Genomic DNA, 24,810 nt, shown 5'->3' with positions numbered 1-24,810 from the left:
TCCCTTGAGCGCCAGTCATGGCTTGGTTCGGGTCATGACAGCAACCAAGCTAGGTATACTCCAAAATCAGCTATAAAAATCAGCAGCTAGTATAAAATACATTCTGAAATACAAAATATACCTTGAAAATGAGTTACACAACACATATATTTATACACAAATATATAATAGATGATTTTGGTATATACATAGCATTTTTGATTTGATATGTAAAGTGACATAATTATATCTGGCCCTTCTTATATTCCATATATTCCGTTTAGAACAAAATTCTCGACACAGGTGCAAGCTGGAGTTCTATTTACTTGTTCCTGACCTCAGGATCAGGGTTCAATCATCATCCACTTTCACTTTGTACCAATGAAAGAAGGAAACCAGATAGTCAAATGTATCAGGTTTAGCAAACTGATGACGACGTTGGTCTCTTTTTAGCTGCCACGATCTCCATTTAGATCTGATTTTATCTACGCACATTGATTAAGTTATAGTTATGAAAGGCGAGATACTGATTCATACAAGCATAAATTAATAGTAAAAACAGAATAAAGGGATGAATTGATACCAGAAAATGTTTCTTCATGAATGGGAACCAGTTTGAATTGTGGGATGTGAGCAATGGCTTGCCAATCCTGTCCTGTTACTCTGGTGCATCGCTTCTGCAGCTCCTTATGGCACCCATAAATAGATAGCTCACGCAAGTTTGTCAGGTTTCGGAAGCTACTGGGCAGTGACCTTAACCCCTTACAGTAGAGATCTAACTTTTGAAGAGAAGCTAAGTCCCCCAACCACTCAGGAATTGAACGTATGTTATACACATCCAAACTTTGGAGGGAAGGGACATGTTGTAAGCCTTCTGGCAATGTATCACAAGAACAGATATAAACTCGACGAAGCGAAACTAATTTATTCATGCTACTCGGTAGAGTCACCAGCTTTGGACAAATCATGATATCAAGGCTCTCCAGACGAGTTAGATGTCCCACACCTTCAGACAAGGATCTGAGCTTCTTACACGAATGAATTTTCAAACTTTGGAGAGAACACAGACCTTGCAACACATTCTCCGAAAACGATTCAAGTTCATTACAAAGAATAATTTCTAACTTTTGTAGCGAGCTGAGGCTGCTTAATTCATGGGGTAATGCCTTGAGTTTAGGGAAGTCTGAAATGCGGAGGGTCTTGACATGCTGCATATTCTGCCCAATAGCCTCTAGGATGGAAGCCATACCTTCACTATCACTATGATCAGAGTCTGACCCTGTTCCTTTAATCCAAATGTGCTCTAGAGATGGAAGGAGTGGCAACTTAATCTTAGGGACACACGAGACCTCTAATTTAAAAAGAAGTGGAAGCATTTCTACTCTTTCATCTCGTAACATCCCTTCCAAGTTTGGCAGCTTCGATAAGCTCAGGTACTTCAACGACTTAAAAGCCTTCTCATCCACGCCATCATAAGAGTCATCATCAATGTACTTCACATCTTTCATTCCAGATACATAAAGAACAGTTAAATGTGGTAATTTACCCAGCGGAGGAAGGTGCTTGCAGTTATTGCAATCATAGAGTATCACCATAACTAAGCTGGAAAGAATTGAAGTATTTTGCATCCAGCTAGGCAACTCTACTCCGCTGTAACCATTCATCCCAAAACTCTTGAGATTGGAGGGAGGCTCAAGGGCTTCAAGTATTCTCTCAGCATTGGCACCACACCTTGAATCAGAGGAGTCCCATGACAGGTATAAGTTTTCCAACTTCTTCTTAGCACTCAAATTAGCATCTCTAGCATCACCCTCATTTATGACCTTTTCAAGCCCCTTGATGTGTAGTTTGCCTCCAAGCTGTAAATCACGCAACTCTGATAACCCATACCCTTCCTTTTTATCCACAATAAAAAGATTCAATGTTCTCAAACATTTCAACTAGCCAATATTCGGAGGCATCTCTACTAATGATTGACATTCTTCAATTAGGAGATGTCTAAGATCCTTCAATTGTGTTAAGTGTTTGGGCAAACAAGAAAGATATAGACAGTCTTCTAACTTCAGAATCTGCAATTTTTGTAACCTCGAAACACATTCAGGCAGTGTTGTGATACCGCTGCTACGCAGATTCAGGTACCTCAAATGCGTTAAACTCTTAAGTGCTGAGAGTTGAGAAGCATTTGTACGTAGTGCACGGAGAGAATTGAATGGTGGCAACCCATTAAGATTGCGATAATCATCTAATGGAAGAAGATTAATCATACTCCTCAAGGATTCAGCTTTCTTGAAGGGATCCATGTTTACCTTCCTCTCTGGTTTTAAACAAGTGACATGGTGGACCCTTGTAGACAAATTGGTCAAGCTTGCAGGCTCATCATAAACTAGGCACTCTTCTCCCATTATGGATTGGGCAAGTTCATGAAATAAATCATGCATCTTGAATGTAGTTCTTCCCAATTCATCAATGTTAACTTCTTGGAAAAATGACCTCTGACATAATTCCTTCCAAGCCTCATTACCAACATGCTCAATCTCAAACTTCCCTTCGGATTCGATCAAACCATTGGCCATCCAAAGATGAATAAGTTGCTCCTTTTCCATTCGAAAATCTTCGGGGAAAATGGCACAAAAAGCAAAGCATTGTCTTAATGACAACTTCAAATTGAAGTAGCTGATTTTCAAAGCACGTACAATAATAGAATCATCCTCAAGTTTGTCCCAAAACTTACTTTCCAATACATTCACCCAATGTATTTCCTCCTTTTTATTGCACAAAAGGCTTCCAAGTGCTTTAGATGCAAGAGGGGAACCACCACATTTCTTCACAATCTTCTTGCCTATTGCCACAAGCTCTGTGTGCTCCTCTTTGTCTGATTCAAATGCATGGTATTTGAACAATAACCAATTGTCATCTTCGGATAATGGTGACAAGTGATGAGCAGGGCATGTTCCCATGGCAGATGCCACACTCGGATCTCGTGTGGTGACCAAAACTGAAGCTCCTTTGATTCCACTACCTCCACAATTCAACACGGTCTTCAAATCCTCCCATTTGACATTGTCCCACACATCATCTAGAACGAGCAAATACCGTTTTCCCAGCAGTACTTGTTGAACTTTGTTTTGCATTGCTTCTAAAGTGGAGAGGTTTGGGTTCACTCCGGTGGAGGATTCTACAATGGACTGTAGAATTCTCATCATATTGAAGTTTGTGGAAACACAAACCCAAATTCTCAAATCAAAATGCTGGATCACCCTCTCGTCATTGAAGACCCATCGAGCAAGTGTTGTTTTTCCAAGTCCTGCCATGCCAACAATGGGATACACAGAGAGGCCATCAATGCCACTGGCATGCTTGGTGAGAAACTCCACAATCTTGTGTTTATCTTGGTCTCTTCCATACATCTGGTGCTTAGGGATGGCAGAAATAGTTTGACGCTGTTGATCATCTTCCTGTTGCCTCCCTATGACACCTGTACGCAACTTAAACATCCTCCTTCTTTCATCAATCTCATGGAGCCTGTTAGTGATCTCTTTCATCCTCTTGGCGAGGTCACGGCGGAAATAAAGTGACTTGGGATGCAAAGAGGCCAACCATGTGCCGTGTGCCTTTCTTACAACCCCAGAGCTTGTTTGCTCAAGTTGTAGCAGGTTTGACTGTGTTGAACAATCTTCCAAGATATCATCTAAAACATATGCTGCATCTGAAAGATCCTGCAGCCAAAGCTTCACAGAATTACTCTTTATCTGCATCTCTTCAGCATCTTGGAGAACAGCTCGAATCATTTTGAGGCTCGAGGATAGCTTTTTAGCTTGTGAGTTAACACCCCAGAAAGCTGCAAGCTCACCCTGTATAAAAGTGTTCAATTTTCCAATGACAATTCCAAGTAAAGCGTCTGTCATTATAGAATGAATGAAGGAATGCTTAGAGAGTCTTGTTTGGTGGTGCACTAAGAGGAAGATAGATCTACCATATATATTATGAAATTATTAGTATTATTCTCCGAAGTTAAATGGGTCCTACACTACAGCATGTGAAGGCCTGACTCTAGTCTTCACTCTTGATCTTGACATGACAAGTTTGGGAGGGTTCAATTTTGCAGCATTAGAAATGAAAGATTTTTCTAATGTATCATGTATTCCTCTTTTTGTGTAATTGTACTCATAAGTTACGTAATGTCTTTGCCGTCTATATATCACTTCTTTTTCTTTTCAACAATTTACATTCTTTTAATATTATTGAAAATACATATTGTTATAAATCATAAAATTTTAATAGATATAAATTTAATTAAAATCTAGTTCCTTATTTCTTTTCATACTTATCACTTGTTCTTATACATATTTACTATATAAATCAACATTTGTTTCACACATTTTCTTTATCTCTTCTCACATTTGTTTCACACATTTGATACTAGCATTTGTATCTTATAATAAGATTAATTCAACTTGACCTGAGGTTCTAAAGGGACTTTAGATTTCTGGGGTTTTATCCATTCAAAGAGAGTAGTTGTCCAAGTCAAATTAACATAAATTAGTAATTTTGAATGTTAGGAAAATGTTTCATTATATGGTTTATTTTTCAAAAGACAATAAATGTTTCTCATGTAGTGATGTAGATTCCACAACTACTTTGTGGAATTTGCTTGGGTTACAATAAATTATATATTGTGCATAGTAAATGAATTTAATAAAACAGAGGGAGTATTTGTTTAATTGAAGTTTTTGTTCTAATAGCGTTTGTTTTGAGGTACTGAGATAGAGACTGAAAGACTGAGACTCGGTATCGTATTTGTTAGTTCAGAGACTGTACTAAAATTTTTGTCTTTGTCTCTAAAATTTCAGTATTTTAGTACCTCTAAAAAGTAAGGACACAGAGAACCGAAATTTTTAGAGATGGAGACTAAAACTTTAATAACATTTTATACCTAAAATACTTTCATTTCAATTAATTAATTCCAATTTTATCCTTTGTGCAAATTAAATTAGAATTTCATTCTTGTTTCAATTCCTGTCTCCCATTTTGCACCAAACAGAATACTGAGATTTATTTCAATTCCTGTCTCTTAGTCTTTGTCTCTCAGTCTCAGTATTTCCGTCTCTGTCTCTCCACCAAACGCTAGTGTTCTAGAGCCAAATATGAATGTTAATCAGAACAAGATGAACACAAGAGGTGGGCAATTACAAATTAATTAAGGGGGAACTTCTGTGTTTTCTGTGTTAATTTTGTGTGTTTGATAGTTGCATATGAAAGCATTGATAAGATAAGATGATAGATTGATAGTACACACTTTTTGCTTCACGATTGAACCGATCCAAAAAGGGTCTCAAGTGTACGAAAAAATTAAGCAATTATTGTTGCTTGCATGAAGCAGATTTTTTGCCCCACTTAGATTCCTTTGCAATGTAAAATTACTTCACATGAAATTATCACCATAGTATACAAGTGAAAGTCCATGACATTTTCAGGAGAAATGACTGACACAAAATTAAAATTTCCAAAGATTTTATTTGTTTTTAACCTTTCTAATTTTATTACATTTTTTTTTAATATGCAAGATCTAACCTGAAGATTCTAGATATAGAAATACCTATTGAATCGGCTGAACTAAAGGATTTTTTATTTAAATAAATAAAATAAATCTAATAATTACCAAAATAAATAATTTAAAAAATATTTACCAATTTAAATTCCTTAGTCTTATCTCGTTCACACTGTAAACGAGATAAGGCCATACCGTGCTTATAAGTATAAGTCGTTTACAGCGTGTCTCTGGCCCTATTTTGACTTAGTCAACCTCTTTCTCCCTTTTTTTATCCTTTACTACCATATTTGAGACTGATACGGTGATGGCACGGCAGGTGGAGAACGACAGGGACATCAACAGACTGAACGAGACATCGCATTACTCCGGGGCGGCTGACTTCGAAGTTAGTTGCGTTCTGTTCGGTTAATCTAAGTATGTGGATATTGTTAGGGTAGTCTCGTAGTGACAAACACTGAGTAAAATGCTTTAGGGATTGTACTGTATGATGAATTTAGATTTGTATTTATTTGTGTAAGATTGGTATGACTTAATTAGGATTTGTTTACCGACATATGTAATTTAGAGACATCTGTAGACTAGAGACATGGAAGTATGTTCTTAAGTAGAGTAGAAAAATTTATGATTATCTCTTTGTAAGTTAAAATTTTATTTTTTTTCCACAGAGGCATCGCCTTCTACTGCCCCGGCGAGTCAGCCATACTCTTCCTCCACTGGACGCCATCGTCCCGTATCTAGCTGAGGCCGGATTCGGCGACACGGTCCCCCTCAGGGACTTCACAATTTCCTGATTTCGGCACTCGTAGAGCGATGGCGTCCGGAGACGCACACGTTTCATCTCCCGTGGGGTGAGGTCACTATCACCCTGCAGGATGTGGCATACCACCTAGGCCTACGCGCACATGGGAGCCCCGTTGGGGATGCCTTCGTGACTTTGGTAGGTGGTACGACACGGAGACGTGGGCCATGGTGGAGCAGTTGCTCGGTGTCAGGCCTCCGATGGCGGCACAGCAGGCTGCGCAGAGGAAGGAGTCATTCACGCTGAAGCTGGTGTGGTTGCGTGATCATGTCTGCCAGATGCCCCCGACTGATGACCCTGAGACCCTCCGACAGTATGTCTGGTGCTATATTATGTTACTGATCGGAGGGTATCTGTTGACAGACAAGTCCAACAACCAAGTGCACGTACGTTGGCTACCACTTCTCTGGGACTTCGCGGAGTGTAGGGCGTTATCTTGTGGCTCTGTTATGCTGGCCTGGACTTACCAGTCACTCTATTTGGCGGCACAGCGGAGCGTCACGGACATCGTCGGTTGCACTCCGCTTTTGATGAGCTGGATTTATCAGAGATTTTCTCAGTGGTGTCCACCAGATAGAGGAATCTACCAGTATCCACTAGCTGCAAGGTAACCAAATATTATTTTTTCATTTCGCGTTAAATATTGTTGTTAATTCGTATGGTTTGTTACTTAATGAATTATGTATATCTCTGTTACTGTCAGGTTGGTTGGATCGCAGCAGTAGAGTAGGGATCAGCATCAGGCCAAGATCCTGTACTGGAGGATATCGATCGACCGGTTACAGTTCGATGAGGTTAGTCATGAAATTAAATATATTGTAATTTTAAATACTTGTTGTGTTGTAATACGGTATTTCTTCGATGGTTAGTTATGTAGCGTATGGTTACTAATGTTGGACATATTTTTTTATTCAGTTTGCATGGAGAGTATTCGATGACCTTGCGATGCAGGCCCTGTGCCCGCACTAGTTTCGTGAGGAGGAGGAGTGGGGTACCTGGTTGTCGGCCATCCCGCTGGTCTGTTTTATCATTATCTGATTTCACCACGTTGATCGGGTGAAACGACAGTTCAACAAGGAGCAATCGGTGCTAGGCATTCCAGTGAATCTTGACAAGTATAAATAGTGGTTAAGTTGTTCAAAATTATACGTTGGTAGTTATTTGTTATTCTGATAGTAATACTAGTTTATTTATTTACTGTGTTTAACAATAGGTAACTGACCATTATTAGTCGTAGTGAGAATGTCTGATAGCCAGAACGACTCTAACAATGGTACGATGGTTGGAGATAGAGGTTCGATCTCAGTTGCAGAATTACCGTGCACCATACTTGACACTAGACCTATCGATGAGTACTTGGTGAAGAATTCTGGCAAATTTATGACTGACTGGTCATGTGTGTAACACGTGCCAGTCCCCAGTATGCCTATCCTTTCCATATGATTCCTCTTTCATTAGACTTTACCATGTCCATGTGACATTAAATGTGCCATCAATGTATTTATTTTCATTTGGCAGTTCCCACCCACTTGTCACACCTCTTATGTGTAGTCTCCCCTTCTCAATTAATGCACCAATTAAAGGAGAAACTTACAAACTACTACCAACTTTACTGTTGAAATAATAATGTTTAGACTTTAGATAGATTGACTCAAAAAGTTATTTATTTATCGAAAATATTTGATAATAACAAAAAATTAGTAAAAAATAGTCATAACTTGTCCTATTTAATATTTATTAATTGTTACGACCTAGTATTACCATTTATTTATTTTGTTATAAATAAATTAAGAAAAACATGTTTTTGACGTGTTCCAAGTGTAAGCAGTAAATTTAGATTAAATAAAGTATATATTTTAACAATTAATGAACCCAACGCCTTAAGACTCATTTTTTTGTTATGGAAACTTTGTTTGTGTTGTGCATGGTTATGGGTTTTTGGGGTGTTATACTAATGTGTGAAACAACTTTTGTTCAGTTTCAGTGTGAAGAACTCGGACCATGCGAGTTTTTTGTACAGAAAAAGTGATGATCAAATCGGAGGGTCTGATTTGTATTTATAATTTTTTTTTATTTTTGAAAATAAAAATCGGAGGATCCGATTTTAACATTAAATTTTTTTTATTTTTTAAACCACAAATCGGACCGTCCGATTTGTGATCGTTTATTTAAAAAAAAAAAACAATACAAAAAAATCGGATGCACCGATTTGTGTAACCCATAACAACGTAAAACATTTCTTTTCTCACACCATCCTGTGATACACACGTCTCTCTCTCACACGAAAAAGAATAAGCGACGCCTTAAAGGGCACGGTGTAAAATTAATTCTATTATTTCTTATTTAATAAGATAATTTGAATTCTTTCAAAAACGAGTGCTAAGAGACCAATAAATTTTGTGATTGTAGTTATTAATTAGTCATCATTAGTGCTTTTAATGGTGTGAGGTTACATCTAATAGTGTAAAATTATTCACTTTTTCTTTATTGGTTAACTGCTGACCAAATTTTAATAAAAACTAGAATGTGACCCACGCGATGCGCGGGACGATAAATTAATAATAATATATAATAAATACTAAAAATTATTATGTTGTGTAGAATTAAATGAAATATGTATAAACTAAAAATAAATTTAAATGGTATTTTATTTAAAAGAAATGGTAGTACAAAGTATTTGGATGTTGGAATTGATATTTGTATTTGGTTTAATTGATGGAATTGGTTTTCTTATGTGGCACTCGTCCTCCTTTTTTTATTGGTTGTTGTTAGAGTTGTTGTTTTCTTTTTTCTGTCGTAGGTTGTTATGAAGGCATGTTCCTTATGAATTGGTGAGTTGTGTGCACTTTCTTTTGTGTTGTTTGCTCCCTCTTTGCATGTATGGTCTTCTTCCGAAAACGTGTCTTGAATTTGTATCGTTTTTTTTTTCTCCTCAACCTCTTGATAGGTATGTGATCTTCGTCTGATGATATTGGTGTTGGCGAAGTTGGTTCCTATAATCAATAAATAATATAAATTAGAAATAAATGAATTAATTTTTGAGAGATTTATTAGTTATGAAATATCCATAAGTCAGCTGTGTGAATTCTTCAATTTCTGGATTGATATAGATTTTTGTACTTGAAGTTGTACTAACCTAATAATCACCTAATATTATAATATAATAGGTTATATAAAATAAGATCGTATTGTATTGTGTCAATTAATGTATTATATAAAATATAATTCTTTGAACTAAAAAAAACAATAAATTAAAATTTTTTTTAAAAAATCATACCTTTATATTCACTAACCAATGTTGATGTGAGTGCAACAATTTTTTGGCCCTTGATTTGTGTTGTAATTTCTTTATTTATCTGATTTGAGAGATTTCTCCACAATGCGATGTTCCTAAAATTAATAGTATTTTGTTAACAACTATATATCTAAATGAAAAATGAATTGGTTGTATATTTTTTACACTTTGAGTATTAATTCCATTCTTCGTATTTTTGTGGGTTTTCTTTTAACATCTACTTGTTCTTCTTCTTCTATTGCATGCAGTTTTTCAATGACATCTACAATAAAAAGAACAAAAATGTGTTGATTTTTTTTAATAAATTATTTTTAATAAGAATAATTGAAATAATATAAAATAAAATTACCTGTTAAAATTTGTCTTTGACCCACTCTGTCAGATAATGTCTCAAGTGATGCAAATTCAAAATAGTGTTGGAGAATATTCAAAACTGGATCTTTGATTTCTTTCACAATAGTTGTTATTAAAAAATTTGATTTCATAGTACCTTTAATTGCTCTATACAAATCATTTGCATCTTCTATTTTCAAATTTTTGATAGTATAGACTTTTTCTTTTTCTAACAAATGTTTGAATTTATTTATCATATTTTTCTTTATCATATTTTTCTTCACAATTACATGAAGAGGTGTTCTCTCCAGTGTTAGTAAATCATTGTTAACAATTAGTTAAAAACATGATTGCGTTTATTTTTTTAAATTATTAGAAAAGGAACAATGATTATCAAATTGAGAGAAGTTTAACTTTAACGATATTAAAATACAATTATATATAAAGTATTATAAAATAATATTAAAAGTATAAAAAACAAAAATAATTAAAGCTTTTTTTTAAATTCAATTTAAAAACAGAATAAATTTGTTTATTTTGTACCTTTTCATCTAATATAATAATTTCTAAGAAAAGAGGCTCCTCTTTATTTTTGGGTGTTAATGTTTTTCATAGACGAACCACGCGAACTTTGATAAACCAATTGTCCGTATGTTTGGTTATATTGTCCAATGAATGATGCTCCATTGAGTAAGTTTGAGATGTTGTATAGTTTGAAAAGAAATTTCTTATGGTAAATTTGATGTTATTTTAAAGAATCGTGATTAGAGACTTATATAAGTAGTTCAAATAGTGTATAATTTAAATATTTGTAACGTAAAATTTATTATGATTAAATAATATTATTATGACATTTATTATATGGATATTTATTACATTTAATGATTGAGTTTATAGAAATTAATAAATTAATTATTGGTATTATAAAGTTATTATATTGTTTATAACGGTAAAATATAATAAATATAAGAATATAGATTTAATATCTTTATAGGTTACAAACTTAATTTCAAAATTTATAATTTAAAAAGACTTGGTTGAAGAATATTTGTATATTATATGAATTTAATAAAAAACTTCTAGATTTATATGGACTTAATAAAAAATTTTTAGGCTATTTGCAAATGTTTAAGTTTTAGGAAGTTTTAGAATACTTCACCTACATGAATAAAATACACCCGATGTTTGGTGTGACTATATGATACTCTTTTTGTATTGTAGAGATCCAAAGTTGAGACCTATGTTCGCTGAAATAATGGCAGTAGTAAAGTAATATGCAATAATAATGATATAAATTTTTAATGAGTTAATTTACATAAATTAATAAATTAATTATTAGTATAATAAATTTATTGTATTATTTATAACGGTAAGATATAATAAATATAGGAATATGATTTCAATGTCTTTATATGTTACAAATTTAATTTCAAAAATTTTAATTTAAAAAGACTTGATTAAAAAATATTTGTATATTATATGGACTTAATTGAAAATTTTTAGACTAATATTAATAAAAAATATTTGTCCTTAACGTTTCTCTTTGAACAATTAATATATACTAACGTACCGAAAATGGCGAAAAGTTTATTAGCAGTAATTCAAAATTAATATTCTAATTACTTAATTAAATGACTTCATAAAATTGTGCAGGTTTAATATTGGGCCGAAAACAATTTTCTGGTGCAAGCCCAAAATACATTCAGCCTTTGGTTTTGATAATATATGATGAATATAGCTGATTTGATGTTACTTGGGCCCAAACGATTTTGATTGCTCTAAGCCCAAGTGTGTTACATGCTTTCCAATTGCTTTGTGCAAGTTCCAAATTTCATCAGGAAAGCAAATGTTACTATTGGGCCAGAAATTTAAATAATGTCACAAGCCCAATTTGTTTAGCATGCATGGTCCGAAAGAAAAAATGGGATTGGGGCACATTGATGAAAAATCCAACTCTTTGAATTTGGTTGCTTGCCTCCAACAGATTCCATTTCTCACTTTGGATGGAATTCAAATTTAATTTAATGCATTGGAAACATAAGAAAGAGAGAAGAGATTGATTTGATGGCTATTATGATTATGCACGCCACTCTAAGGGAAGTAAAAGCAAGCTACTTTCAATTAATGTGTTTAACCACTCTACATTGCTTTTCTTCAGATTCTTTAATTCTCTCTCATCTCTTTCCTCTTCTTTCTTCGGTCCTTGTCCAGGAAACAATGGAAGAAATGTTCTTCAACCAAGAAAAGGAAGAGGTTGCATGCATCAAGACCATCAAGCTAATGATGGCAAGAAAACATACTAAAATAAAAATGAGTTGTGGCTGAGATTTTCATCAAATGTTGTTAGATTTGGTGAGGTAATCTTGAGCTCTTCATGCTCAGAAAAGGAAGTTGAAGATTCGGCCAAGAGAAGAGATTCTTGAAGCATGTCTTGTCTTTGATTCTGCTCAACCACCACAGGGAGTAGCTAGAGTGGCGAAGTGATGGTTGAAGGCAGAGATTGAAGCAGATGAAGTCATTATCATCATGAGGCATCAAGGGCCAGAAATCCATCTTAGAGAGCAAGCCAAGGATGGAGAGCCCGGATTGATGAAGGGTGATGATCAAGAAAGGACTAGAGGTAATTGCATGTTGGTTAATGCATGGTTATCTCTTCTCTCTCTGTGTGGCCGAACCGGTTCTGTGTTTGTTGAAGGAGGAAGAAGTTGGTTCGGTTTTGGCTTCAAGTGTGGAGGTTTTCCTCTTCTTTAAAAAGGGGAAACAACCACTGTTTGAAGTAAGGAGAAAATTTGAGAGTGCAAGGCACAGAGTTCTCAGAGCTACCTGAGCTAACAGATTTCTCTTCTCCTTCAATGTATTCTGTTTTGTAATTTTTTTTGTTTAATTTTGTCATGTCTTGAGTCTCATGGAAAAAGGCAAACAAGTGAGGTTTGTATGAAAAAGCCATAGAGCGGAAAAAGGCAGAGAGTGCAAAATTAAAAGAAAAAGCCATAGATGTCTTAGAGGTCCTTTGTTCATCTATGTTGTGTATCATGATTCTGTGGGAATCCCCTTGTAAGTTGGGTTAGCACTTTGCAAGTTGTAATCAGATTGATTATAGTGAAATTCCATCATGTTTGTGATGGAGACTGGATGTAGGTTGCACTGCACTTAGCAGCCGAACCAGGATATATCTGGGTGCAATCTTCTTCTCCTTTCTACTCCATTTTTATTTTCAAATACACAGGAGCAAAAACCAGAGTTATCTCATGCCAAGTGACGAGACAAAAAGAAAAGTCTCGTGGCAAGGGACGAGACAAAACAAAGTTGCTCGTGTCCAGTGACGAGCAAAAACAGAAAAGTCCTCTCTGAAGGTCAGCAAGTGTTTCAAGCAAAAAGGGGGCTAAGATTCAACCCCCCTTCTCTTAGCCACTGAAACCATCAATTGGTATCAGAGCTTGGTCTCAAAGAGATCAAGCTTTGCAGCTTGGAGTAAAGATCCTCATGGCAGAAAACAGTGGCGCAAGTGTGTTGTCATACAATCTGGCTGAAGGTCAATCAAGCAACAGACCTCCCCTCTTCAATGGAAAAAATTACACCTATTTGAAGGAGAGGATGAAGATATTTGTACAAGCCGTGGATTACAGACTTTGGAAGATCATCTTGGAAGGTCCTAAATTTCCAACTACCACAAATGCTCAAGGAGTAATCTCTCTTAAACCAGAAGCAAGCTGGACCGAGGAAGATAGGAAGAAGGTGGAGTTAAATGCCAAGGCAACCAATCTGCTCAACTGTGCTATCAGCTTTGAGGAGTACCGACGAGTATCACGATGCACAACGGCAAAGGAAATCTGGGACAAGTTGCAAATCACTCATGAAGGAACTACCATTGTAAAGAAAACTCAGACAGACATGTTAAACAGGGAATATGAAATGTTTGCAATGAAGGAAGGAGAGTCCATTGATGAACTGTTCGAACGGTTCAATACCATCACTGTTGGCTTAGATGCTCTTGGAATCACACATTCAGAATCTGTGCTAGTGAGAAGAGTGTTGAGATGTCTCACAAAAGAGTGGGAAACAAAAGCTTTAATTATTTCTGAGAGTAGTAACTTAGATTCCATGACACTTGATGATTTGAGAGGAAATCTTCTTGCTTTTGAAAACTCCTATTTAAAAAAAGATTCAAAAAAGAAAGGAATTGCTTTTTCTTCTGTGACTAACCCTCTGAATGATGAATCCAGTGATAACTCTTCTGAAAATGAGTTTGTGTTGTTGTTTGCAAAAAAATTCAGGAAAATGGCAAAGCTCAAAGGCAAAGGCAGTAGCTCAAAGAGGATGAAGAAAGACCTTAGCAAAGTAATCTGTTACAATTGCAAGGAAATGGAGCATTTCAAATCTGATTGTCCCAAGTTGAAGAAGGAAGAAAAGCCGAGAAAAGGAAAGAAGAAAGGACTAATGGCTTCATGGGAAGAGTTGGAAAATGACTCAGATGATGATGATGAAGAATCAGAGACCAAGTCTCAACAGTGCCTTATGGCAGATCATGTAAATCAGGTAGTCTTTCATAACCCCGACACTGAAGATCTTCATCTTATGAATTATGATAGACCACCTTTCTGAAAAAATAAGATGCTTTCTGCTAGAAAATCAAGAACTTGAACAACAAATTACCATTCTTCAAGCTGAAAACAGTTTTCTAAAAGAAAAAGTGAGAGAGGCCGAAACTGCTTGTAATCTTGTTGAAGAGAACAAGCAGTTAAGAGCCCAAGTTAGAAGTTGTGAAAGTGACCATTCTGTCCTTGCATATGTGGATTGTTTTAAGCAAAATGAAGAGTTGCTTAAAGAGGTTAAAAGACTTAAAGAAGACTTAGCCAAGTTCACCCAAAGTTCTGAAAATTTGAATCAAATCTTGGCTAGTCAAAAACCTCTTTATGATAAAGCTGGGTTGGGGTTTTATAAATCTGAAAAATCACATTTTGAAAACATTGCTTCATCTTCAAATGATACAAAGTATCAAGACCCAACTCACTTTAACAAAACAGCAACTCCAAGATTTTGTAGGCTATGCAATCGAAATGGACACTTTCCTATTCAATGTTTCTTTGGTGAAAGAATGATTGGTGATAAAGTTTGTAAAGTTGTTTTTGATTACATGGCTTAGGACATAGAAGATGGTTTAACGTAAAAGGATCCAAAAAGATTTGGATACCTAAGGTCTCTTAAGCATTGTTTTGTAGGTGTGCCTAGCATCCAAAAGAAAGGAGAACATGTGGTATATGGACAGCGGATGTTCTAGGCATATGACCGGAAAGACAACATTCTTCATAAAGCTAGATGAGTATGATGGAGGACTTGTCACTTTTGGTGATGATGCAAAAGGAAAAATAGTGGCTGTTGGAAAAGTTGGTAAAAACTTTTCTTCTTGTATAAATGATGTGCTTCTTGTAAATGGTTTGAAACATAACTTACTTAGTGTTAGTCAATTGTGTGATTTAGGTTTTGATGTTATCTTTAAAAAGTTTGTTTGTTTGGTTGTTTGTGAGAAAACTGGGGATATTTTATTTGAAGCCAAGAGATGCAACAATGTGTATGGATTAACTCTTGAGGATTTAAAGGAACAAAATGTAACATGTTTTACATCCATTGAATCTGAAAAATGGCTTTGGCATAGAAAGTTGGGACATGCTAGCATGTACCAAATTTCTAAGCTAATTAAAAAGAATTTGGTTAGAGGAATTCCAAACATCAAGTTTGATAAGGATCTTACTTGTGATGCTTGCCAATTGGGTAAACAAGTAAAATCTTCCTTTAAATCAAAAGATGGAATCTCAACCAAAAGGCCATTGGAGATGTTACATATTGATCTTTTTGGTCCTACTAGAACTCAAAGTTTAGGAGGAAAACACTATGGTCTTGTAGTGGTAGATGATTACTCTAGATTTGGTTGGGTACTTTTCCTTGCTCATAAGAATGATGCCTTTCATACCTTCTCCACTCTTTGCAAAAAAATTCAAAATGAAAAAGATTTAAAAATTGCTCATTTGAGAAGTGATCATGGAAGGGAATTTGAAAATCAAGATTTTGAAAAATTTTGTGATGATTTAGGAATTTCTCATAACTTTTCATGTCCTAGAACTCCCCAACAAAATGGGGTGGTTGAGAGAAGGAATAGAAGCCTTCAAGAGATGACTAGGGCTATGCTATGTGAGAATGAGATTCCTAAATTTTTGTGGGCTGAAGCTGTGAACACAGCATGTTATATTTTGAATAGAACAATCATTAGAAAAGGGTTAAAGAAAACCCCTTATGAGCTATGGAAAGGAACCCCTCCAAATCTTAAGTACTTTCATGTTTTTGGATGCAAATGCTTTGTGCTTAATAATAAAGAAAATCTTGGAAAATTTGATCCAAAATCCTATGAAGGAATGTTTGTTGGATATTCCACCACAAGCAAGGCCTATAGAGTTTATCTCAAGGAGCATAGGACAATAGAAGAATCCATACATGTTGCCTTTTGTGATTCTAAATTCCCAGTACTGTGATAGACAATGATTCAGATGGAGAAGGAGCTGGAACAAGCAAAGAAAATCCCAAATCTGTCCAAAATGAAGAATCTGCCAGTCCAGTTTTGTCTCGTCAGATTGAAGGAGATTTTTCCAATTTGTCTCCTGAGCAGGGACGAGAAACTGAAATAGTGAGTCCACCAGAAGTTCATCAAAGCTCAACACCTGTCCGAAAGCCTAGAGAATGGAAGTCCATAAGGGGCTATCCTCATGACTTTATCATTGGTGATCCCTCTCAAGGTATAACCACAAGATCCTCCACCAAAAGGCAAACCGAACCTAGCAACCTTGCTCTCTTGTCACAAATGGAGCCCAACAATATCAAACAAGCTCTTGAAGATCCATCATGGGTCAAGGCCATGCAAGAGGAGCTTGCTCAATTTGACAAGAATAAGGTTTGGACACTAGTACCTCATCCGGATCGTAAGAAGGTAACGGGTACTAAGTGGGTATTTAAAAATAAACTTGGTGAGGATGGACAAGTTGTTCGTAACAAGGCTAGATTAGTGGCCCAAGGTTACGATCAAGAAGAGGGTATTGATTTTGATGAGTCTTTTGCTCCGGTAGCTAGAATGGAAGCAATTAGGTTGCTTCTTGCCTATGCTGCCCATAAGGGTTTCAAAATGTTTCAAATGGATGTTAAGTGCGCTTTCCTTAATGGCTTTATTGATAGGGAAGTGTATGTGGCTCAACCCCCCGGTTTTGAACATAAAGAGTTTCCAAATTATGTTTTTAAACTAACTAAGGCTCTTTATGGCCTTAGACAAGCTCCAAGAGCTTGGTATGAAAGGCTTAGTGCCTTCTTGTTGGAAAATCATTTTCAAATGGGAACCATCGACACTACTCTATTCATTAAAGCATCTAATGATGATATCCTTCTTGTTCAAGTTTATGTTGATGACATTGTATTTGGATCGGCCAATGTTTCCTTGTGTGAAGAGTTTGGAAAACTCATGACTAGTGAGTTTGAGATGAGTTTAATGGGAGAGCTAACTTTCTTTCTTGGCCTCCAAATTAAGCAAACTCCTAGTGGTACTTTTATTCATCAAGGAAAGTATGCAAAAGAACTTATCAAAATGTTTGGCCTAGAAAACTCCAAATCAATGGGCACCCCTATGCATCCCAATACTAAACTTGAAAAGGATGATGATGGCCAAGATGTGGATGAAACAAGGTATAGAGGAATGATAGGTTCACTTATGTACCTTACCTCCTCTAGACCTGATATAGTCCAAAGTGTGGGTGTATGTTCAAGGTTTCAATCTCATCCAAAAGAATCCCACCTTACGGCTGTTAAGCGCATCATTAGATACATTAAGGAAACTTGTAATTATAGATTATGGTATCCTAAATCTGATGACTTTTGTGCAGTAGGGTTTTGTGATGCAGATTATGCGGGAGATCGAGTGGATAGGAGGAGCACTTCCGGCATGTGTTGCTTCCTTGAAAGCTCACTCAACATGTGGTCAAGCAAGAAACAAGCCACAGTGGCTCTATCCACTGCTGAAGCCGAATATGTTTCCGCATCTGCTTGTTGCTCACAATTAATTTGGTTAAAAACACAATTGGAAGATTACAAATTAAAAATCAATAGTATACCCTTATTTTGTGATAATATAAGTGCTATAAACATTTCAAAAAATCCTGTTCTGCACTCAAGAACTAAGCATATTGAGATAAAATATCATTTCATTAGGGAACATGTGCAAAAGGGTACTATTGATATTCAATTTGTAAAATCTGAAGACCAAATTGCTGATATTTTTACAAAACCTCTCTGTGAAGACAGATTATGTACATTAAGAAAAAGTTTGGGAATGTTTGATTTAAGTTTCATTGAAAATCTGTAAATATGTGACTCTGCTCTGTTTTGCTCGTAGGTTTGGACGAGATGAAAATAATGGCATAATGGAAGAGCTGTGGTCAAGGGGGAGGCAACGCAGAATTCAAATTTTATGGGCCCCACCAAAATTTCATGACCCCACCATAACAGTTTTGTTAGTTATCTCTCCATACAAATAAGAATCTTCTTCCTTGTGTCATCATATCTTCTTGGAAGTGGTTATTGTCAAATCAAATCCCTCTCTCCATCTAATCCCTTGATTTAAGGCAACAACTTTTCAGTTTTAGATTTCAAAAGTTAAAAGGGAAATCATCCTTTTGGGTAATAACCACCACATAATGGTCATTAACCACCCACTAATGATCATTATTTCCATCATATTCTCTCTCCAAGCCTCATTTAATGCGTCACCCACCTTGCTTCTCTCCCACTCAACTCGGTTATCAACCTCACCCTTTCATATTTCATTCCTCCATTACCATGAAAAAGAAAACCACGCCAAGAAAGAGTGAAAGAATTCTTCTTTCTCGAAAACCATCAACGCCTCAAACCCACACTCATATCCACATTCATTCAACATCATCATCTTCTCTTTCACCACCGTCCAAACAAACAACCACCATGAGAAAGAAGGTGATTGCCCACAAAAGTTCAGGCCGAGGCAAGAACAAGAAACCTGTAGTTGAAGAAGAAGAGCAAGAATCTCATACTTCCACTCCTTCACCTCCACCCTCATCACCGAAGAGAACTACCCCCGGAAAAAGCTCACAGAAAAATCAGGGGTTTGCACTCAATGACACGACTGAACCTCCAAACCTGGAATCCATGGAATTCAGAGACAAGTATGGCAAGACTCACTCTCACTTTGATCCAAGCAGATTTAACTCTTGCACCTCTTTTGAGTTTCACCAAGAGGTTGTGGAGAAGCGCCATTTGTGCACAACCTATCTTGTTAGCCTCGAAAATCTCGACAACAAGGGCATCAACATTTCCTCTCCGTTTGAACTTCTCAACTGGAAGCCTTTGCTCCTTATCAAGAAACCAGTCTACCCTGGTCTTGTTCGAGAGTTTTATGCCAATATGCGGCTCATTGACAGTACCCTACATTCCTATGTCAAAAGGGTTCAAATAGCCCTTGATGCTGAAATAATTGGAGCGGCCCTGGGCTTCAAGGATGAAGGACCACGAGCATATATGGTGGAGAAATGGGACACACAAGTTGGCGTTTCACACAAAACTGTTCTCCAGCACATTTGTGAGAATCTCTCTGGATTGCATGGCACTATCCCAACCCACAAAGCTCTTGGACCAGTCAATTCCCTGCTTCACCGAATCATCACTCATATTCTGACTCCCCAAAGTGGCTCACACAACCGAGTAACATTTTCTGACTGTCTCATATTGTTTGCTTTGGTTACCTCTACCCCTATCTCCTTTGGTTATATTATGATTAGGCACATGTGGGATTCTGTTAGAAGCACCAGAAAGGCCAACCTGCCTTATGGTATGTTTCTAACTAGAATTTTTGAGTACTTTAAAGTTGATTTGTTGAATGAGACTGTAGAAAACAAGGTGTCTTTAATCCGAGGAGGAGGAGCGACTAAGGAAACCAAAGGGCAAAAATCTGCTGCATCGGATAGTGACTATGAAGGCAGGCCAGAATCTTCCAAAACCATCAAATCCATCCAACAGATTTTGGGAGAATTTTCAAACATGGCGGACATGATGTTTCGATCTCACAAAGAGGCCCGCAAGCAAGCTTATGAAAGTGAGAAAGCTTGGAAAAATTGCAAAGAAAGGGTCAACTGATGCTGGAACATCTTAAAAAGGATTTGGGAGATGATAGTAAAGGAGGCGCTGAGGAAGAAGATATTCATTTTTCTGATGATTAGTAACTGTGTTTATTTTGTTTGATATTGGCTCCATTAGGCTCAATCTGTTTTTTTTTTTTTTTTTGTATGAGCATGACTTGATACTCACTGCTCTAGGATAATCTCTAGGATACTGTGATATACTTTTGCTACTTTATCTTGAATATTCTGCTATGATAATCATGTTTTGTGCAGGTGCCCCCGTGATGACAAAAGGGGGAAGAAATTTAGGTTCCAAAATTGAAATTGGAACGAAACAAGGGCTGGAAAACAGGGGAACAGGGGATGAAATTTTCAAATTGAAAATTCATGATCACCCTTGTTCAAAAAATGCATGTTGTTATTGCATTGGTTTTACTATGGTCATTGCTGTTTGAACTGCATTTAGTTTTTGGTTTATCATGATTAGTTTATTTGGCATTTGGTTTATAATGATGTTTGATTTATTTTGATGCCTGGCTATTGATTCATCATTGATAAACTTGTTGGATTGAAAATTTATCTTTGGCAGTTCCTTTAAATTGTGTAAAATATCAAAACTGCCTTGTTTTGTTCTTCAAATATTTTTCATCATGTTGTTTTGCTCTGATATCCTAAACAGGAAAATGCTTGAAAAATATTTGGATACTTTTTGAAGTTTGAGCAGTAAATCAGTTTATGATATCAAATGAGTTTTGATTATCAATTAAAACTGCTCATAAATCAAGCATTTAGCATTATAAAAGATGCTAAATAACATTGTTACCTGAAGTTTGATTTAAATGTTACAAATTAAGTGCTTCCCTAAGTAATATAAGCATACATCTAGGGGGAGCAATGTGACATTTTGAAAGGGGGAGAAATTCAAATATTTAAAGGGAGTACTCTATACTCAATCTCTAAATTTCTTTCCATTTCAATTTTAATAATGTTTGTCATCAAGGGGGAGATTGATGAGTTTGGAAAACTCTAAACTAAATTGATGATGATCAAACATTATTAACAGCAAAGTTATTAAGTTAATCTTGATTAATGTGTTAATTAAAATAATTTTGTTCAGGTTTAATATTGGGCCGAAAACAATTTTCTGGTGCAAGCCCAAAATACATTCAGCCTTTGGTTTTGATAATATATGATGAATATGGCTGATTTGATGTTACTTGGGCCCAAACGATTTTGATTGCTCTAAGCCCAAGTATGTTACATGCTTTCCAATTGCTTTGTGCAAGTTCCAAATTTCATCAGAAAAGCAAATGTTACTATTGGGCCAGAAATTTAAATAATGTCACAAGCCCAATTTGTTTAGCATGCATGGTCCGAAAGAAAAAATGGGATTGAGGCACATTGATGAAAAACCCAACTCTTTGAATTTGGTTGCTTGCCTCCAACGGATTCCATTTCTCACTTTGGATGGAATTCAAATTTAATTTAATGCATTGGAAACATAAGAAAGAGAGAGGAGATTGCTTTGATGGCTATTATGATTATGCACGCCACTCTAAGGGAAGTAAAAGCAAGCTACTTTCAATTAATGTGTTTAACCACTCTACATTGCTTTTCTTCAGATTCTTTAATTCTCTCTCATCTCTTTCCTCTTCTTTCTTCGGTCCTTATCCAGGAAACAATGGAAGAAATGTTCTTCAACCAAGAAAAGGAAGAGGTTGCATGCATCAAGACCATCAAGCTAATGATGGCAAGAAAACATACTAAAATAAAAATGAGATGTGGCTGAGATTTTCACCAAATGTGGTTAGATTTGGTGAGGTAATCTTGAGCTCTTCATGCTCAGAAAAGGAAGTTGAAGATTCGGCCAAGAGAAGAGATTCTTGAAGCATGGCTTGTCTTTGATTCTGCTCAACCACCACAGGGAGTAGCTAGAGTGGCGAAGTGATGGTTGAAGGCAGAGATTGAAGCAGATGAAGTCATTATCATCATGAGGCATCAAGGGCCAGAAATTCATCTTAGAGAGCAAGCCAAGGATGGAGAGCCCGGATTGATGAAGGGTGATGATCAAGAAAGGACTAGAGGTAATTGCATGTTGGTTAATGCATGGTTATCTCTTCTCTCTCTGTGTGGCCGAACCGGTTCTGTGTTTGTTGAAGGAGGAAGAAGTTGGTTCGGTTTTGGCTTCAAGTGTGGAGGTTTTCCTCTTCTTTAAAAAGGGGGAACAACCACTGTTTGAAGCAAGGAGAAAATTTGAGAGTGCAAGACACAGAGTTCTCAGAGCTACCTGAGCTAACAGATTTCTCTTCTCCTTCAATGTATTCTGTTTTGTAATTTTTTGTTTAATTTTGTCATGTCTTGAGTCTCATGAAAAAAGGCAAACAAGTGAGGTTTGTATGAAAAAGCCATAGAGCGGAAAAAGGCAGAGAGTGCAAAATTAAAAGAAAAAGCCATAGATGTCTTAGAGGTCCTTTGTTCATCTATGTTGTATATCATGATTCTGTGGGAATCCCCTTGTAAGTTGGGTTAGCACTTTACAAGTTGTAATTAGATTGATTATAGTGAAATTTCATCATGTTTGTGATGGAGACTGGATGTAGGCTACACTGCACTTAGCAGCCGAACCAAGATATATCTGGGTGCAATCTTCTTCTCCTTTCTACTCCATTTCTGTTTTCAAATACACAAGAGCAAAAACCAGAATTATCTCGTGCCAAGTGACGAGACAAAAAGAAAAGTCTCGTGGCAAGGGACGAGACAAAACAAAGTTGCTCGTGTCCAGTGACGAGCAAAAACAAAAAAGTCCTCTCTGAAGGTCAGCAAGTGTTTCAAGCAAAAAGGGGGCTAAGATTCAACCCCCCTTCTCTTAGCCACTGAAACCATCATAGTTAATAATTGGTTAAAATGGAACAATGAATAGCATATTGAAAGAAGTATAATTTTAACGATATTAAAATACAATTATATATAAAGTATTATAAAATAATATAAAAAGTTTAAAAAGCCAAAATAATTAAAGTTTTTTTTACGTAAATTTAATTTAAAAATATAATAAATATGTTTGTTTTGTACCTTTTCAACTAATATAATCTTTTCTAAGCAAAGTGACTCTTCTTCATTTGAGATGTGTAGTGCGAAAATAAATTTCTTGTGCTAAGTTTGATGTTATTTGAAGAAATGGGTAATGTTAGGGAAACAAAAAATACAGCCAAAACTTGCCTTATTTAGCATTCATTAATTGTCGCAACAATTAATAAATGCTAAATAAGGCAAGTTATGGCTGTTTTTGGCTAATTTTCTTTGGTTACCAAACATGTTCGTTATGATTAATAGATTATTATGACATTTGTAATATGGATGTTTATTAAGAATAGATTGTTTATAATTATAACGGTAAGATATAATAAATATAGGGATATCAATTCTTGTAGGTTACAAATTTGGTTAGACACTATTAATTTCTAATTATTGTCATTTGTAATTTTGCAGCCTAATTTGCATAGATTCTAAAGTTTTGCCAAGTAAGCGATTTTGCTGACATGAAATTAGTAGGAAGAGAAAAATCTTCTAAAAATAACGTGGATAAATTTATCCATCTACTTTTATATATTAAGAATAGATTGTGCTTTTCACTTGAAAAGAGGAAGCTATATAACCTTTTATTTAGTTTCTGGAACCTTTTTTCTGTCAAGTTCTTTAAGATATTAAAACACAATACTTGGGATGAGAAATTTTTAGCTGTAAAACAAAACTTCATACTTGTAAATAATAAGGCACACCACAATAAAGAGAAAATATTATCTAGAAAAAAAAAACATGAATCAAAACTATGATTGACTTTGAATTCATGGATGGTTCATTTGCTGTTTAAATTAGCTTCAATTATATTTTCTGTTTTCCACCCCATCTAAAGAAGGACATGCAAGAAATATGCAAATTGCTAAGTCCAATATTTATGTTGATATATTCTCTTTTTATGTACTGCAGAAAAAGGACAAGGAAGGAGAAGCCATTTATAAAAGTTTGTGTAATATGGCGGATAGCACAAGATTTTTGAGAAAGGAGTATCACTATTCCTATGTGCTTTTCAGTTTAACAAAGTGATATATAAAATCTGATCTCATGCGAATCTAGCTAGAACTTGCACTGATGTTGAAAAATTTACAAAATGATTGTTTTGAAGTTACAAATAGTATGGAATAAAATATGAAAGGGTATTATTGAAAATGCCAGAGTTAAAAAATTCCAGTAATCATTTATGTTGGAGCATTATGGAAAAGATGCATCAAACAAATACTACATGACATTGAAGAAATTTCTTCAGATTGGTGCAGAACAAATTATAACGAAAGTATTTTAAAACAAGTCATGTGAAATTGTCTAATGAACTTCTGAAGTCAATTTTTGTTTAGCTAGAAAATTCTTAGCTGTGCTAGATGATTCTGGAATAAAAATCCAGATAATTGGTGTGTTAAAAGAAGAAAGGAATGAGTGAGACTGTTGTGTTGGTAAAGAAAAGAAAAGAGAAGTGTGTTTAAAAAAATGTGAGCAAAAAATGTTTTTTTTTTTTTTTTTGGTTTCCACGGTATCCCTCACCCCGACCAGCCAAGGACTAATCCGTCACGGTACTGAGCTCCATTTAAGGGTTTACCGCTGGCCAATGGGTTGCTGC

General features: G+C 35.7%; 2 protein-coding genes across 2 annotated transcripts; one reads left to right on the top strand and one right to left on the bottom strand.

The window, feature by feature from the left end:
* Positions 1–118: 118 nt before the first annotated feature.
* LOC112800125 (disease resistance protein RGA2-like) lies at positions 119–4,168 on the bottom strand. The gene is made up of 2 exons (XM_025842215.3): positions 563–4,168; positions 119–464 (listed from the first exon to the last, which is right to left on the bottom strand). Exon 1 carries the CDS (start codon positions 3,882–3,884, stop codon positions 1,920–1,922), a length of 1,965 nt encoding a protein of 654 aa, XP_025698000.2. The 5' UTR covers positions 3,885–4,168; the 3' UTR covers positions 119–464; positions 563–1,919.
* A 2,328-nt stretch (positions 4,169–6,496) lies between these two features.
* LOC140184641 (serine/threonine-protein phosphatase 7 long form homolog) lies at positions 6,497–7,054 on the top strand. Its single transcript, XM_072236577.1, has 2 exons — positions 6,497–6,936; positions 7,033–7,054. Exons 1-2 carry the CDS (start codon positions 6,497–6,499, stop codon positions 7,052–7,054), a joined length of 462 nt encoding a protein of 153 aa, XP_072092678.1.
* The last annotated feature ends 17,756 nt before the right edge of the window (positions 7,055–24,810 follow it).

The sequence above is a fragment of the Arachis hypogaea genome, chromosome 5, assembly GCF_003086295.3.
Source record: "Arachis hypogaea cultivar Tifrunner chromosome 5, arahy.Tifrunner.gnm2.J5K5, whole genome shotgun sequence".
Lineage (NCBI taxonomy): Eukaryota > Viridiplantae > Streptophyta > Magnoliopsida > Fabales > Fabaceae > Arachis > Arachis hypogaea.
Note: the sequence above shows the minus strand (reverse complement) of the source record. Positions and strands in the feature narration are given on the sequence as shown.